This window comes from Arctopsyche grandis, chromosome 8 (assembly GCF_051622035.1).
Source record: "Arctopsyche grandis isolate Sample6627 chromosome 8, ASM5162203v2, whole genome shotgun sequence".
Lineage (NCBI taxonomy): Eukaryota > Metazoa > Arthropoda > Insecta > Trichoptera > Hydropsychidae > Arctopsyche > Arctopsyche grandis.
The window spans coordinates 3,813,623-3,832,841 of NC_135362.1; the positions used below are offsets into that span (position 1 = coordinate 3,813,623).

Here is a 19,219-nt window from a genome sequence, read left to right on the forward strand (position 1 = left end):
ATAATATATTTATATCATTTAGCTAGTTCGCGACTTTTACTTGTATGTAGGTATTATACGTTGTATATGATAGTAATTTTCTAACAATTTATAATATTAACTAATTTGGATTATATTTTTTACTCTACGTCACTTTACGAGTTCGAACTAAATTTTAAGAGGTTTAAAACAATTTTAACAGTAAACACGCTGACAGTGACAGTTCATGCGCATGCGCAGAAGGCTTTGCGCCTGTCGCAGATATAGTATCTGCAAATAGCCAATAATTCGCAGATATAGTACCTGCAAATAGGCACAACCTTATAAATTTCCTTCAAGTCTCTACCTAAAAATATCTGTAACTGTAACTGCCACTTACCACTAATATCACTTTGGCTTAAAATATATTATATAAAAGACAATGGAAATATGTATTATTGGCTCATTGAGATGAACCGGGAAAACCTGTGGGGCTTCAATTGCTGAAAATACATACAAATGTTACTATATATGCACTATTCATATTCAAATCCTTGATTTATTGATTTCTAATTTATCACATTTTATATAATTAAAGACATTCACAGTAAAATTTGCGAATTGTTTGAGTAGGAAATTCTTGTTGTGTGTTATTTTTAGTAATACTCGGTGTAGACTAGTGAAGTAAATCAATGTATTAAAAAATTTAAATAGACGGATTTTCATGATGTGATGTGCGTTTTCTCTTAACCCTTTGCCCGTGGCAATAAATATAGCGAACAAGCCCTGTATGCGGTGCGGTACCATTTTCGCGAATTTGGCAATCGAGTTTTCGACCTTAAATACAGATTTTAATATTTACTCAAGTAACCAGATATATTAATTAACACATAAAGTATTATTTTAAACAATAAAATACATAATATATATCGTAGTTTTGGATTAATTGTCAAATAATCATTCTTCACAATTGTATGAAGATGTGACGTCACATAAACGAGGTTTCAGTATGGTTCCACAAAAATTAATTTTTGACTGGTATATATTGATTTTAAGCAAATTGAATAGGTGGCATTCAACTCTCAGCAATATATTCAACCAATTTTGAACCTTAAAACAGTTGAAATAGGCTCATATAAGCCTCAAAATCCCGTGCAAAATTCAGAAATTCTATGGAAGTCAGCCGCGCTACAGACTTGTCGCGCAAAGCTTCCATAGAAGACGGCTGTGGGCAAACGGTTAAATAATATAGTATGATTGACTTATGAACATCCGTCATCTTTTTTTTTCGAGACGTATTACATTGTTGAACTCTTCCATGAACGGTGTGAAATTTCATATATTATAATTTGTTATATAAAAAAAACCTGACAACCTCTCTTTTCAAACGATTATTGATAAACTTTTGACAGGACTGGGTTCGGCTCCCGCCAATAGTAGAGCCAAAAAGTAAATTCACGTTCAATAATACTAACGACAAGTACGATTTTTGGACTAAATGGGATAACGTCACAACTTCCGGCACGTCCACAATGAATATCGCTGTACCACCGTTGAACTGTTTACCCGGAGATATGGAAAACACTAGCGATCAATACAATGCTTTAGACAAGATCGTCAACTTTACTGAAAATGCAGCGTTGAATTTTTCAAACACTAAATCAGTTCCGAGGAGAGATTACAAAAACCCAATCAATAGAACCGGCACTCACGTCTCATTTCAAAACGATAAAAGCCATACTGTTTCAGTGATAAAATCGAACAAAAGAGAGACGAAAAGAAATGAAGAAAACAATCTTCTTTCAAATCTCGGGACTGCTTATACAAGAATGAACGAATTCATGGCGGGTGATTGCACCTGGACAACTTTGAAACCGTCCAAATTGAACATAAACAAGACGCAAAAGTTTTGTTTCAACGATCTGAAAGACGTTGAATGTTCGTATCTCGAAGCCAAGAATGAGTATATGTCGGAAAATTTAATGCTTTCACCGAATTTGAAATCATCCCAGAAGACGGTGTGTCAATCGTACTCTGAAGACAATACTGTAGAGTTTGTCGATCTGATAGACGACGGCAATGAAAGAGTTGATAAGATAAAAACTGCCGGTAGAATTGGTACAGGTTTGAATAGTTTTAGCGATGCCAAAGCCGTCGCATCTCAACTAGACAACTTGTCCAAGAAAGCGAACGTCAGAGATCAAGGAATAACGCCGGTATGTCTTACCCACGCTGATTTAAGCAATACATATATAGTAATATATAATTATACATATTTATATTAAAACTGCTATAATATTATAACTGTTGGTTTTCATTTTTGGTCAAAACCGCACTACATTCCTGGAAGAATTTCGTAATACGAGGATTAGTTGTCTGAATTATTTTATCTGTATATATATAATATATCATTAAAATGTAGATGTTTTTTTTTTTGTTCAACACTTCTATTATGGTTTCAAAGTCGATAACATTTTATGGCTCTTGTTTATTATATGTATATGAAATGCTTATGCTTTTTAGTAAACTTTCCAGCTTTTAAACAATATCTATTAACAAAAGGTAGTCAAAACCCGTTTGACGCTTCATCGCTATGTATTATTAATATTTTTAGGGTTATTTCGGTTTTTCTTTACATTCGTCTTCATTGTTTCTATGATATGATTTTTCCGTATACTAGATATTGTTTATATTTATCAAAATTTAACTACATATCCATCAATTGTGTATTATTTTTAATTTCGTAATTCTAGTTTGCTTTTTGTATGCCTCTTATAATATTATATGTATCTTATTAAAACAAATGTCAATCAAAATTTTATTGTATTTACTATATAATTATAAATCGTATAAAATGTATAACATAATCGACGTAATTCACTCACTCAAATCAAAACTCAATTATTTCATTAAAATACATGTCATTTTTATCTATTTATTTATGTGTAGTGCAGTTTATCCAAGAATGTTAAGCCATATGTATATATTTTTTTAACCTAGACGGTGTTTGAGTAACTAATAATATAAAAAAAAACTAATGCATACTTAAAAAGATAACTAACCACCTTTTGTATTATATGTATGCGCATTTTATGTGACAAATTGCGACATTTATCAATTTTATTCCCTTATATGTCGAAGGTATAATATGCATTTTTCTAAACTAAAATGTAGTGTTATTATGAGTGAGCTTTATGAACCTTAATAATTTAACAAAATTGCTCGTAACAGTTGATCCGTTATTTAATTTCTATGTAGAACTTTGTAACTACTTCACCATATTATTCTCGTGCAAGAAAAATCCTACTTTTATATTCAAGCATATGTGTTTAACATTTGCACGAGTTCAATGCGGTTTATTAGAGCATGTGCATGAGGATATTTAATGTAATAATGTTGGGTTTTCATTTATAGGTATCTTTTGAGTAAATTCTTTGTACAGTCTACTAACATTATATAAACTTAATATTCAAATTGTAATATTAAATATGTTAGCCGAAATATTTTAGTATAGATCCACCGTTATATCAACATAGAAATGTGCTAAACTCTAGAAGCAAATATTTCCATGTGCTAGCTTGAGTCATTTTTAAGATATAACAGTTGATCTTTATAACCTAAAAAAAATGTATGCTTGCATTTGAATTGTAATGCAGGCATATATGTATGTATGTAGTTAAATTATTTTTAATTTTAATTTATAATATATTTCGTATATTCAACCACATTTTTTATATCTTTTTATTGTTTCATGTTGCTGTTTTTTTAACATCAATTAATTAATTGACGTATTTAAAACCGACACTAATAGGCGAGGAGAAAACGACAAGAGGAACTCGAAAAACAGAGACATGAAGATCAGACCAGAAAACAACAGGTTTGTCTTTTGTTTACTATAAATATTATTAAATTATTAAATGGGTACGATTTAACTGTACATTGAGAAAAATACTTTGTATCTTAGAAAAAATGTTTGTGCATTATTTTCGGTGCATTAAACAATCTCGTATTGTGCATCGAATAAAAAATATTTTGGCATTATAAAGTGACCATTACAAAGGGTTTGGTGCAAACGATCGACAAGCGCCAGACAGACTGATTTTAGACTAAAAAATAGATTTTAGCATTATAATAGATACAAAAAGTGGCAACGTTGCAGTCTTCCGCTATTGACAACTGTCAACTGTTAAAGTATTTACTTTTATTTACGTATTACGTATGAATATGAATGATGCCTCAACTCAGGAATTGATAACTGGATTCTTTATGGATTTGGGAATAGTAAATACCACATGCGTTTCTGTTTGATGAAGTGTAATTGTCGAGGTTCTTGAATCTTGAGTCAGGCCGTAGAGTGGAAGCCAAGGTCGTAGGTGTTGAAGGTCGCAAGCCGAAGAGTAAAAAGAAGGAATCCTGTAGAGAGAATCGCTGGTCGTTGTCGATGTATTATAGATTGTAAACTACATTGCGACGTTGTCGATACAGTTCATCTGTCATTTTAATACACATTTCATCCGCTTTTTAAGTAGCAAATATTTTTTTCAATAACCAAAGCGAAGTTTTTAATGCAATCATTTAGAAATGCACATTTATTTTATAAAATGGACGTTTGAATTGTTCCCTTATTAAATTGTATATTTATATATAATTATAATTTCTTTTATTTTTATGTTTCAGGAAAGAGAATTGAAACGGCAGCAGGCAGTTTTGCTGAAAGAACAGGTATGTTTATGTTACACTATAATTTTTCTTGATATTAATTAATAAATGAAAATTCTTGTATAATAAATACCAGTTAAACTAATTTTTTTCGATGATTTATTTTTAGGATGTATTTGATATTAAATTTGAAATAAAAAGGCATAACTGGAATATATTGTACTCGTGTTTGTTTTTATTATGTATTGTTATAGTCAATATCACATTAATAATCCGATAATAGAATATTAGTACGTCATTTGTTTTGAATAGAATATGTATTACTGTGTTATTGACATCATTCTGTGTGATCACAATGAATTTTATTATTAATATATATAAATATATTACTGTACCCCGTCACTTTCGCTATCTATCAAATATTGAGTTGCTAGACAAGTTTTTTCAAAATTTATTATTATTTTTTTATACTTAATATGTATTCAATTTGTTTGCATATGCAAGTTTGTACGTAGTCTGTGATTGTTTGGTTTGGAACTTAGTTTTGAAATGTTTTTCAATCTAAAATACATACGTATCTGATTCCTACAAAAAAAAAGCCTCAAGGTTGATATTTCTCATGACAACAATACTTTATTTATTGATACTTAGTATATAGATAAAGCACATCTTATCGATATTTTATAAGCTAACGGTATAACAACCAAAACAACGAAACACACAAAGCAAATACTGAAATAGACGATTATAGAATCACATATAGAATTAATTCTATATATACATATATGGGATCCATGAATGTGTGCGGGAGGATATTCAAAGTCAAAGTCTTTACACAACTCGTTTAATGTCTTCGCTTCGGGCTCGACCAGCGAGTGACGCGCAAAGCGACGCCAGGCCTGCCATTTTAAAATATTCTCATTCATACCAATCCCACATATATATAAATATATATATATATACATATACAGAATATTTGTGTGATAACGATCGATATACATTATTATGATATGCTTAATTTTTCAATGTGTGAACTATTGTCAAACTATTTTCTCTCATTTAAATGGTGTGTACATGTGTGTGTGTTTCTTTCCTTTTTTGCCTTACTCCACCTCGCATCACCCAGATGTACATTGTGGAGATGAGCAAGCAACGTGAGATGATGTTCACGGCGGAGCTGGTATGTCCCTCGATCCATAGCATGCGCATGTTAATATCCCCATACATGCATACATACACACTGCTTTCATTTTATCTTAAAAATATATATATCTTTTCATTATTTCCTTCACTAAAAGTTATATCATCACCGTATCCTAGTTTTATGACTAGTTCAGTTCCACTTCGGACTCATTTTAATCGTTTATTTTATTTTTTTATTTTTTTTGTCGTACTAAATTTCATTGCACGTGTGATCGAAATATTTGTTCGTCATATTTTAATATATTTTTTTGATTAATATGTAGGCTTTTTATATTTGTTAGTGAATTATTAATGATGTAATCTGATATTTCAGTGTAATTTTCCTTTTTGTATATAATTTTAATACGAGTCGTCGTTTAATTTTTGTTTTTGCCTTTAATTTTTACGTACGTTGGTGAGTAAATAACACATCATTTTGTTTCAGGAACGTGAAAGGAGACGGCAGCATATGGCTCTTGTCAAACAGCTAGATAGTAGACGTCGTTACGAAGACCGAGAAAAGAGGAAACATCAAGTCTTGCTAGACAAATTATTGCTCAAAGAAAAGCGATTAGAAGAACGGAAAAAAGAGATTGAGCTATTGACTGAATTGAGGTGATTTTTTTTACTGTATTTGTACAGTACATAAGTTATTGATGCTAGTAACGGGTGACAGATCTGCGCTTAAAGCTGTCAGTTTAGAAAATATGTTTTTAGCCGAATAACTTATCTTTCTGAGACGTGCATGATGTTAATGAAACCTACAGTGAAAGCTAGAGTAATTAATTGGACAATTTATTGTTCATAGACAAACTAGTTGTTAGGATTCATAATACTGTTGCGTATGGGTCGGTTGAGGATCCAAATGAAAGGCCAAAGTCGCTTCACAGCATTTATTGAATGATTCGGGAGGTCATTCAGTAGCAAGTGTACCTCCTTTTAACCCTTTGCCCGCGGCAATAAATATAGCGAAGCCCTGTATGCGGCGGCACCTTTTTCGCGAATTTGGCAATCGAGTTTTCGACCTTAAATACAGATTTTAATATTTACTCAAATAACCAGATATGTTAATTAACACATAAAGTATTATTTTAAACAATAAAATACATAATATATCTCTTAGTTTTGGCTTAATTGTCAAATAATCATTCTTCATACAATTGAGACGTATCGTCACATAAACGAGGTTTCAGTATGGTTCCACAAAAACTAATTTTGACTGGTATATATTCATTTTAAGCAAATTGAATAGATGGCAGAACCTTAAAACAGTTGAACTAGGTGCATATAAGGCTCAAAATTCCGTGCAAAGTTCAGAAATTCTATGGAAGACAGCCGCGCGCAACAAACTTGTCGCCCAAAGCTTCCATAGAAGACGGCCGCGGGCAAACGGTTAAAGCTATCAGTTTAGAAAACATGTTTTTAGCCAAGCAATTTTTATCGTTCTGACACATGCATGATGTTAATGAAACCTACAGTCAAAGCTAGAGTAATTAATTGGACAATTTATTGTTCATAGACAAGCTAGTTGCTAGGATTCATAATACAGTTGCGTAAGGGTGGGTTGAGGATCCAAATGAAAGGCCAAAGTCGCTTCACAGCATTTATTGAATGATTCTGGAGGTCATTCAGTAGCAAGTGTACCTCCTTTTAAAGGGCAAGTTGGCTTCTCCGATCCATTAATATATACATTGTTTAGGCACGTACAGTTTTACAGTCTCACGCTCTCAGGCACATACAGTATCATGCTCTCGTCCGGATTCTGAGAATTCTAGCAGGTACTTACCGAGTACTGTTTGGCCTCATCCGGGGGTCTCTGTTGTCCACTTGAATGCACTTTTTAGCCGGCAGATTTTATTGTGTTCCCACGTTACAATACTTTTCCAAAGACCAGGTTTTTTTGGCTTTATTACAGCCAGTACTTTCTGTCAGATGATTTATATTTTGTTATTATTAAAATGCAAATGACATAGATTGTCAAAATGTAGTCAATAAATCGGAGACATAATTACTCCATTTGTAGACCGTTAAGTCAAGCAATGAATTAAAATTTTATTGGCCTGCATATTTATGAGAAATCAGTTATAATCGGAACATGGAATTTTTATAGTGCCTTCATAAATTAAATTGAGCATAGAATTAGGCTTATTATATTAAATGAAACGTCATGTGATTGCCTCGGTTTGTACAATTTTAATTCAACTTCTTATATTTGCATGCAGAAAACCACAAGAAGACACTACACTTTCAGACCAGAAAGCACTACCAACCTACAATAGAATCCCTGGTTTAAAACTACCAGGACAAGCCATGGCCGACATTCTGATGGTATTCGAATTCTTACACAACTTTGGTCAAACGCTTGGATTCGGTTATTATTATATAAAATTTCACTCATTGATATACATATGTATCACAGACGGTAATATTAATTACATATATTCTTTGTAGACATGGAAGCTCTTCCGAGCTTAAACACATTACAAATGGCACTGCTACCTGACTGTTGTGCCGATGCTGAAGAAGATCTCATATCAGTATTGACTCACTTATTAGCTTGCGCAATCGGTAAGATACATTTTCATTGCTTGAAGTAAATTTTCTGTAGCTTTTTATTGATAAGGTATGTATGATTTCAGAGGATCCTGGTATTCCTCATCCCGGAAGACACACAACAATACTCGGTCAGACGTTGCGTACTAATGAAATCACACCAGCCAACATTAGTGAACTGTTGCGGATATATTTGTACGCTAATGCTACTGGAGAAGTGAAAGTTTTGACAGGTGTGATTTAAATATTATGATTTTTTATTTAAAATTGGTTGTGGCTATTTGCAGGTACTATATCTGCGACAGGCGCAAAGCCTTCTGCGCATGCGCGTGAACTGTCACTGTCAGCGTGTTTACTGTTAAAATTTTGTTTTAAACCTGTTAAAATTTAGTTCGAACTCGTAAAGTGACGTAGAGTAAAAAATATAATCCAAATTAGTTAATATTATTAATTGTTAGAAAATTATTATCATATACAACGTATAATACCTACATACAAGTACAAGCTGCGAACTAGCTAAATGATATAAATCTATTATAATAACGTGCGAAATTTATTTGCCTCATGTATAATGAACGATTGATTAAAAAAGTCTAGAATACATTAAATGTAAGAAATTATAATCGGATTATAAGTTCGTTTTTGCGTCTGTCGCAGATATAGTACTTGCAAATAGCCAATAATTCGCAGCTATAGTACCTGCAAATAGCCACAACCTTTAAAATTTAGGAAGTGTATTAATTGCATTGTTAATTAATTTAGGTATTAATCCGGAGAGAGATCGGGAGAAACGTGTAGCTGATCATCATCAAAATGATACTGATGTATTGCAACAGTCGTGTCATGGTCGTAACGTTCAGTATTACCGTCATTTGCACTCCCGTCCATCATGGAAATTGGCTGAGAGGCTTCGAGTCCGACCGTACGCTGCTTTAGATCCAACGACCAAAGCAAATATCCTAGCCCGCATCTGCGACAACTTGCTTCAAAGTAAACCGGTGCTTCGGCAGATCGATGCCTCCCTGGAGAATCTCAATCAACTGAGGAAGGATCGTTACGTCGTCGATACTAAACTTAGAAAGTAAGTCGTATTGTTTTTTTATTCAAGACTTTTTTGTATAGAATTGTAATGTTCAAGCTGTATTTTATTTTAGATTGAAGGTTATGCACAGTCGTAAAGTCAGAATGGAAAATGCTGAAAAGCAACAGGCACTTGCTTTGGAACGTATGCAGAAAATGGTCGAAGAGAATGAACTGGCTGCCCAGCAAATGTTGAAGGAAAAGTCCGTCAACGACAAAGAAAACGATATATCCAATGTGGAAACCTGTGAAAGCAAAAACGATAACTTCTATTCAGAGCTAAATAATACTTTCAATAAAAAATCCTTGGAAGAGACTGTCATAGATAATAATGAGATCGATGAAAGCATCGAAAAGACTGTTAACAATGAGATTAATCATGAAATCGACTCTCCGCACGATTTAGTGAATTCAATCAACAATTCTATTCTGATCGCGGCTCCCGCTCCGTATATGAAAGATCAAGAGAAAGAAGGCATGATGGATATAGCGAAAGCTAACGGCACTGCTACATCAATTATCGGCAAAGATTTGCATTTGACAGACAAAGACAGTGTCATGGGAGACAGTGAAATGATTCTTAGCGACGTTGAAAGTGAAGGAACTCAACCGGAAGAGGTGATTTTCAGACTATTTATGCATTAATAATACAGGGACTCATCATAGTCCAATATTTACTTATATTTCATTCAATTTTCTAATGCATTATGAAAATATGTACATATTACTAAATATTGGTGAATGCGTTTGAATTAATAGGACAATTTGTCACTTATTGATAAAAGATAACAAATATTTCAAAGACTCAACGTATTTTTGAATAATTAATTTAGTAATTTTAGCGAATTATTCATAAGAAAGGTCGTTAGAGATAGTTGACTGATAATATGAAAATTGAGTTTATAATACACTTAAAGTTTAAAAAATAATCTACTATTTACATACTTACATTTATTAATTTCATTGCTATTACAATTATAAATGTAAAAAAAGAGAGTTGCCATTTAATAAAAAACATTCAAAAAGAATATAGTATCCTTAAGACATTGACTAGATTATTTATTCACACATTCGATACAAAGTTTCGCGCAAACACACATATTATTATAAACACCTAATTGATTTTGTATATTTTTGATCAGGATGAAGACAAGAATTTGCCTGCCGAAGAACTGGCTAAAAAGTTGGAAAGACTGATCAAACAATCCGACGTACAATTGCAGAATTTAATAGCCGGATCTCATGCTCTGAGAGCGAACTGTTACGGACAAGATAGGTTTGTTTTTACCACAATTCCGTCTGTCATCAGTCTAATGTAAGCATTTTCAAAAGTTTCAATGACGTAAATACGCTTATTTATAGATATTGGAGAAGGTATTGGTCACTGAGTAAGTGCGGCGGGATATATGTCGAAGGTATGGAATCGGCTCAGCCTGAAATTTTAGACTATCACGAGAGAATGGAGGTGAATGCTAAACGCCGCGAGGAGGAAGAGGCCAATTGTCGCTTGCGAGGCCGTCGACTACGCAACAAAAAAGGTCATTATATTCACAAAAACCAAAAAAATTGTGTATAATAAAATATCTATTAAGAAACTATTGCTCTAAGATTTGTAACGTGCATTGAAGAATTATCGCTTTTCCGATTTAGACGGATTTTCGGTTACATTTGTTTCTATATGATTGTGTATTTTGAAAATATGAAATTCGTTTTCGTTGTGTAGGCAATAAATCTAAGTATCAGGATGGTACAGAAGGGTTTGACGATCAGCTCCAGTCCGAACTCGAGTTCAGAAATATTAAAACCGAATTGAATATCAGTGATCATACACGTATAATTAAATACGAATCAAACGTACAAATGGGACATGGAAAAGTCGAAGGTATACAAAACAAATAAACAAAACACTAAATAAATAAAATAAAAAGAAAATTGTTTATAAATGTTATATATTTTTGTATTGTACTTTCTTCATCTGAATGTGCAAACTTTTTATGTTTATTATTTGTTTTTTTATTATTATTGTATGTCTGATTTTCGCGTCTGTTGTACTATTTTTCAATGTGATTTGATTTTTTTGTATTGATTTCCGTTATTTTCTTTTTAAACTTGTTGCAAAATATTGTTTCTTAGAGCTTTAGTCTGATGCTATGATGTTTTTATGTTATTTTTACTTTTTTTTGAGGCCATCGCAATGTGATGACAAGTAAGAGAAGCCTACTTGTAGGTTAGAAATCAATCAGACTCAAACATCCAGTTGATTGCTGATCAAATGTTTGCATGAAATTTTTAATATGTGTTTGAGACAGATTTTGCATTTGCTTGTCATCATTGCAATGGCCTCGACGTAGAATATTACTTTTACTGACTTTTTTCTATATTTCTGTAGGTTCTCCGATTAAAACTGAAGAAAAATTCATCCAGCATCATACATCTGCTGAAGATTATTTATTGGATATTGAAGACTCCATTCCGACAGCTTTTCTGGTTCAAAAGCCTCAATCCGGAAAAAATGCGTACAATTCTAATTCAGATGATGATAAAAGTGATGCGACAATTAAAACTGAAAATGACACTGCTAAAGCTGATGTTTCAAATTCGGATGAGGTCGAAATTAAAGAAGATACAGATTCCGACAGTGCTGGAGTGGTCAAGATCGAAAAGAAAGACGGAATACTTACGAATAATTTAGAAGAATTAAAAAAGATCGCCGAATCCGTGATTCAACCTTGGGAAAACAAAGAAAATGATGGAAAATCAACAGAGACTCCAATCAAAGAAGAGAAAGTCGAAGTCAAAGACGAGACAAACGATCCAGATAAAGCCGACACTTTACTAAACACCTTAATGTCTGATGGAAAATGGTTCTCAATATTGCGCAAAGAATCTGCAGTGTTGTCTATGAACACAGCAAACAACGAAACAGAAAACGTACATGAAAAAGAATCCGTCCCACAAAAACCGATAGATCTCTTAAATCCACACAATTGCATCGGCAACTTCGTCAGCTTGGCTTTCTGTGACAACACGACGACTTGCTCTGAAATAATCCTAACTCAAGGAAACCGATGGGATATCGTCAACAACCTCCACCTGCTCAACAACCCTAGTGGCCTCTTTTCGAATTCAAACGGCATCCATAACCTTCAGCCGATAAACACCACTTATTATCATGCTGATTGTAGTCTCACCATGTCCGGTCTCGATCAGGAAATGATCGATGCTAGTTTTGTCGACAAGCAAATGTCCTTCGGAAGCGATAGTGAAACGGCAGATGCCGGTTGTAACAAGGATGAAGCTCCAATGCTGGATATTATTTGCAAAGACAACATCGCGAATGAAACTATGGACGATCATGACTGTAGCAAGTCTGATAATTCCAAAGTCAAAATTCAACTTCCCCCCCATTTGTATATAAATAATATTTCCAATTGCAATCAAGGCTTCATGCCGAACTTTTCTAATGTCAATCTGTCAGCTCTTACTGCCTACGTCAGTTGTGACAGTCCGGCTCCAATACAGATGACTCCAGAAGAGAGCGAACAGTTGGAATATTGCAAAATTAATGGCCTCCCTAAAAAGTTGGACGGAAGCTTCGTCACTAAAGATTTTAGGTATCTTTTAATCTTATTTAGATACATTTTTGTTTTATATAGATAAATTTCAACAATGACTTTGTTGCAGACATGGTTGGTGGCGTATTTCCGATACGGAACAATTGCAAGAAGTGCTCGAGAAGCTCCATCTCAGAGGTGTTAGAGAAAGAGAACTGCACAATTCGTTCTTGCTAAGCTTGCAACAAACGAACGGAAAGGTGAGAATATATTTTCATTTGCAAAAATTATAAAAATCCAGTTATAACATGATGATTTTTCTATTGATTCTATAGATACACATAGAGAAAGGGGACGTCTTGGCGACTGAACTGTCAATATCTCATTTGGATCGTGTAATTGCCCAAAATGGAGGTTTTCCAAGTCCCGACTCTGCCGATGGCTTCAGCATTAAAACTTGCCATCGTATTGAAATGGCTCTGCTCGAACAGGTCAGTTTGAATCGTTATAATTCCACTATGCATATTTTTTACAGGCTTTTTACTAGCTTCACTTCATTATTACTGAGTGCTGCTAAAGAAAAAGAGTGTGACTTACAGTTTAAGGCTTCCATCTATATTAACTCACTCCTAGAGCGATTAAATATATGTAGAATATCAAATATGCTAGATACCGATTAAATATAGAATATCAGTGTAACGTGGAGGAAACATTCGGATAACAATCTAAATATATAAATTTTAGGTGGAAGCTTTAGAAGATAGAGTTGCAGCCGCCTCGATGCAAATCAAAGGTTGGAAACCAGGAACGCGCAGTGACGAATCTCCAACGGGAGATGACTGTGAAGACAATATCGAGCACGCTAGAGCTCGTCTCCTGAGTCTGGAAGCTGCTATAGAACGCCGCTATTTACGACCACCGCTCGGAGCTGGATCTCCATCAGCGCCAGCAACTTCTGCTATGCCTGCAAACTCTTCACCTGTCACATCGTCCAATGATAATGCTCACACCGGTTCCGACACTCCCGTCGGATCTCGGCCATCCAGTCCCACTCATAACCACACAGATACCACTAACGACACTAAAGGTTAATTCATGTTATATTCAGTGCTGTGTTCCATGTTTTGGGGTGGTACATCGTATTGATTGTTATTTTGTTACAGCCGTCGGAATACCACGCGGCTTAGCCACATGGCGAGAAGGTGCTGCTCGTTGTCAAACGACATCACAGCTGGCCATGGTGCTTCACGCACTTGAATCCGCCATTGCGTGGGATAAAAGTATAATGAAAGCCGTACGTGTAAGCCATTATAAAGGAAAGGTAGTATATTTTACCGAAATTTTGAAATCTAAAATCGAATTTCAGAATTGCCAATTCTGTCTGAGCGGCGATTCAGAAGATAAGTTACTACTGTGCGACGGATGTGATAAAGGATATCACACATATTGTTTCAAACCGAAAATGGATAAGATTCCAGAAGGAGACTGGTAAATATTATAATAATTACCATGGCTCAGTTCGAAAAGAGATCATTAACCCTTTGCCCGCGGCAATAAATATAGCGAACAAGCCCTGTACGCGAATTTGGCAATCGAGTTTTCGACCTTAAATACAGATTTTAATATTTACTCAAGTAACCAGATATGTTAATTAACACAAAGTATTATTTTAAACAATAAAATACATAATATATCTCGTAGTTTTGGCTTAATTGTCAAATAATCATTCTTCATACAATTGAGACGTATGGTCGCCATTGTTCAACAGACGTGACGTCACATAAACGCGGTTTCAGTATGGTTCCATAAAAAACTAATTTTGATTGGTATATATTCATTTTAAGCAAATTGAATAGATGGCATTCAACTCTCAGTAATATATTCAACCAATTTTGAACCTTAAAACAGTTGAAATAGGCGCATATAAGGCTCAAAATCCCGCGGAAAGTTCAGAAATTCTATGGAAGACAGCTGCGCTACAGACTTGTCGCACAAAGCTTCCATAGAAGACGTTAAGGGGCTTTAGATATGTATGGTGAAAGTAGATAAGTCAGTTTGAAGGATGAACCTTACATATCAGTTGTGCAAGCTTAACACTTGCTTTACTGTGCTAAAAAAGTCCGCTAGTCACTGCGCTGGACACCGAGTTTCCAGTTAAAAATGTGTGTTTTAAATTAAAGTAAAGCAAAATCTTCGAGGTTGATTATTGTAATAAGCTATAAAAATGACGTCATTTTAAAGCAGATATCATTCTCACACTGTTACCGTCTCTCTCGTATCTCTGAGGCACGTGTACAAGAGGCTTCCCACGAAAATAATTATTTCTGTTGATATTGATCAATGTTTTTATTTCGTAATAATTTAATTCAAATTACAGAGGTTTTGATTAGGAATACATAAAATATGAAGGTTCTGAATTTAGTTTATTTGGTGAAATAAAATAAAATATATCAAGTTCTGGTCACTAGCTATCTATCATAGTGCGGCAAGTGTTAATCATTGTGCCAAATATACCGCGTACAGAACTTGATTTGGATGTTGTCATTAATACAGGTTAACTTTTGGCTCTTACAAACCGACTTGAAAGAGTAAAAAGCCGTATAGTGAAAACAACCATTTGTAGATAATTCATTAACACATTCAGCCTGGCGCATGATTTCATACATTTGCCCATGTGGTGGCACTGTTACGCGTATCACGACGGACGGCATTAAATCACTTTATATAATGAGTTGTCCCTAAATCTTTAAAGTTTTATAGGAATTAGTGTTGGGGTGCTCAATGAAGTGGAACCGTAAAATTATAGTCTGCTATAGCACTATCCGTGTGGCCACCGGTGGTACACGCCCCGTTGAACGTGTTTAACGAATTTTTCCCCTATCTTTACATACCTCTCGAGAACCCAAGCCATCTTAATTTATACATTTATTCTTTTTTTTATTTTAATACATATCTTTACTTTTCAGGTATTGTTTTGAGTGTTTGAACAAAGCTACCGGTGAAAAAGTATGCATTGTATGCGGAGGTCGTACCATTTCTAGTGGCGGCACAATGGTACCGGTAGCCAAAGGACGTCTGATACCTTGTGCCATCTGTCCAAGAGCATACCACCAAGACTGCCACTATCCACCCATGAACAAAGTAAGCTGTCCACATAGTCAGTCTGGAATATGTTCCGACATTGTGGAATGACCTTAACAGTGTTGTTGTTTGATTCAGATGCCCCGAGGAAAGTGGTATTGCATCAATTGCATATCGAAAGCACCACCGAAGAAGCCTCGCAATAAGAAATCCACATCGAAGAACTCGTCCAGTATCGATCTCGATAGTACTCAGCCGCCAAGGTAAATATTGACACGTATTTATGTCGTTAAGTGGAGCTGTTGCAATAGAATGTAATCATGTGGTAGGTCAAACTCAAATCATCAGCTGATTGGTAGTATATACATATATAACCAGCATAATAGACTAGTGGCTAGCATATAACGCTTTGAACAGAGTGGTCACGGGTTCAAATCCCACTGGTTTCTTCTGGCCAGACCTTGAATTTGTGACTCCAGGTCGATCGTTTCCTACCAGAGTTTGTCAATTTATCTGATTTTCATTGAAATAGTCCCAAAAAATTGGCAACCTTACCCATTTTCTCGCAAAATCTCGAGTTTTCAGCAATCTCGAATTTCGCTGATTTGTATAAAATGCTGCAAATTTACAAATTTGACGATAGATGTCTCTGGATATTAATTGGTATGTACTTTGTATAATACAGCATCCATCTAACGCCGATCTTTACTGATCACTCTTTACTGAGTTGGTCTATTTACAAGGCTATGTTTCTACTAATATTCCTACATTCTTCCCATCGGTTTGAAACTTTGCCATTTTGCGCGGTTTGGTCACCGATAGAAATTTAAATCGCTTCCGATAGTTCGATGGTGAAAAATAATCGTAATTAACACGTTTAACCCTTTGAGTGCTTACATCTTTTCTGTTGAAAGCCAGCTACGCTGAAAATTTCACTAACATTTCCAACTAGAATTATTTAGAAATCCCATAGAGAGCAGGTATAAAAATTCTAGCTAATCCAAACAAAACCTAGATAACTACCGCCGAGGATTTCGATTTTTGTAAAGGTGTGTTTAGACCAGAGAAATGCAATATTAATAGAAGTGGCTTTATGTGTTCTTTTGTAGTCAAATGACATTCTGTCCACAGACAGATCTAAATAATTTTAGCATTAGTCATATTTGACGCTTGGTGGTCGACGTATGTCCGATAAAATCTTCTCTGTTTGTTTATATTACTCGAAAGATGGGCAAGCATCGGTAAAAATTGCACAATACATTCAAAAACACACAATACACAACATGGGATACATTTTTATAAGTAAATTGATCCAATTGTATTCCGTGCGATGTAGCGTATTTATAGAGACGTACCGCGTAAAATTGACAACAATTATTTATTCGTAAGGGCCCCTCTATTCTTATTACATCTCTCTGGTTTAGACTCTCTAATATATCTTGCAACAATATAAAATAAACAAAGATGTCTATTAATGAATGTATTCTTCAAAAACTAGTACCGTCTTCGACATTGTTGTTAAAATGTAAAGCTCACAATCTAAATGCCAAGCCACAATCTAAAATACTCAGCAGTTAGGGAAGTTGCATCGGGAAATTATGCTATGGTTATAAACTCAGAAATTCCTGTGTAAACCAGTATTTATAAACATTGACACGGATTACACGACCCATGTTCAATGCTACTTGGAAAGGCTTAGCGGGTAGTATTCTTTTTTACTTTGTACATGCTCAAAATACAACGCCTATCGGCGTTCAAAGGGCTAACAATGCAAAAATTTTGCAGACAATTACATTTCGTGGCCAGTAGCCTTGTTTGTTTGACTTTTTTTTATTTGTGAATATCACTCCATCGCAACAGTCTCATTAAAGTTTGATATTTCATATGAAACAAATGCTTTCATTGTAAGACAAACATTCAATTGTTGACTGTCAATATTGTATTTACTCCATTATAGAGTCTGCCAAACATATTTCCGTTGTTTTATTGATGCTTAATTTTAATTCTAGTCCGGCAGCCTCGCAAGCGTCCACCACTACGACCATCGACGACTGCCCTATAACAATGTCGCAATTTTGCCAATCGTCGCTCAGCAGCGTGCAATCCACACCCGAGAAACACTTTCAGAATAACCAAACGCAATTCAACGCATTCTCGACACCCGACAACGTAAAATCCTTCTCGTCCGTCAACAACTCCGTGACCAACTCGCCTGTCAATAACATGCTCATCGACGGCGGAGGTGGCTCCAAGACGGGCGCCCGTGACCTCACCGAATACATGGACAAGGAGTCCAAAGACTATGGAGACTCGGACGAGATCAACATGGCCGACAGTGTCGGCATGGATGTGGACAACATTGAGACGAATTACGCCGAAAACCAATCTGAAGATTTCGTAATGGAAAACAATCAAGACGTCGAACTCAAATGTTCCTCGTCGAATATAGACGACTGCTCCAACATCGATGGCGAAGCGTCATACGGTGCCGCCGAAAACGACTCCAGCTCTGGAAACAACAGCGAAGATTGCAATAACAAAGGTGATTTTCGCATATGAGGGTCATATTTTTAAGTAAGAATCGTTTGTACAACTATCAACGCAACCTGTTTGAAAACATATACGCTGTCAAGTGCCTCAGATATTATAGTTACTTTATGTATGTATTTACGTAGTAATAATAGATGAAGTTTTGTGATCATGCGAAAATTCGAACTCGATATTTTGACTGATCCAAACTCAGAATCGATCACTGATCACGTTTTCATCAACTAGAAAAATTGTGTGTGTGGCTGTGTGTTAGTGTATTTTGGGGATTTTTTGAACACCGTTAGTCCTATCGAACTGATACTTAGTATCGGTTACTGAAATTCTTATCAATACGACGTAAATTTTTTTCAATTTTTTAAGTTGACCGGAAATGGTTCCTCCCCTTATAGGTGTCCTCTTTTTTTTAAGTTTTTGAATTAAATTATCTCCCAAACCGCTAACTGAATCGGACTGCAATTTTTTCACAGTTAATAGAAATTATAAATTTTATAACCTGATATTTTTTGAATATTTTTACCTGAACCGGAAGTAGTACTTTTACTCTAGAGAATCGAGGTTTTTTTTTGTTTTTCTCAGAAACCTTTTGGTTTATTGAACTGAAA

The 19,219-nt window shown here is 34.7% G+C and overlaps 1 protein-coding gene across 1 annotated transcript in view; it reads left to right on the forward strand.

Moving 5' to 3' along the window:
* LOC143915309 (uncharacterized) overlaps nt 1-19,219 on the forward strand; it is an 88,469-nt gene that overhangs the window by 63,630 nt on the left and 5,620 nt on the right. Inside the window, exons 24-44 of the mRNA XM_077435879.1 lie at nt 1,371-2,174; nt 3,770-3,835; nt 4,636-4,680; nt 6,245-6,414; nt 8,022-8,170; nt 8,251-8,367; nt 8,439-8,585; nt 9,115-9,433; nt 9,507-10,050; nt 10,575-10,708; nt 10,795-10,970; nt 11,156-11,314; nt 11,822-13,046; nt 13,117-13,246; nt 13,322-13,477; nt 13,731-14,073; nt 14,150-14,280; nt 14,353-14,474; nt 15,953-16,127; nt 16,206-16,330; nt 18,077-18,609. Of these exons, the coding sequence (XP_077292005.1) occupies nt 1,371-2,174; nt 3,770-3,835; nt 4,636-4,680; nt 6,245-6,414; nt 8,022-8,170; nt 8,251-8,367; nt 8,439-8,585; nt 9,115-9,433; nt 9,507-10,050; nt 10,575-10,708; nt 10,795-10,970; nt 11,156-11,314; nt 11,822-13,046; nt 13,117-13,246; nt 13,322-13,477; nt 13,731-14,073; nt 14,150-14,280; nt 14,353-14,474; nt 15,953-16,127; nt 16,206-16,330; nt 18,077-18,609 (5,770 nt within the window). The remainder of the gene's footprint in view (nt 1-1,370; nt 2,175-3,769; nt 3,836-4,635; nt 4,681-6,244; nt 6,415-8,021; nt 8,171-8,250; nt 8,368-8,438; nt 8,586-9,114; nt 9,434-9,506; nt 10,051-10,574; nt 10,709-10,794; nt 10,971-11,155; nt 11,315-11,821; nt 13,047-13,116; nt 13,247-13,321; nt 13,478-13,730; nt 14,074-14,149; nt 14,281-14,352; nt 14,475-15,952; nt 16,128-16,205; nt 16,331-18,076; nt 18,610-19,219) is intronic.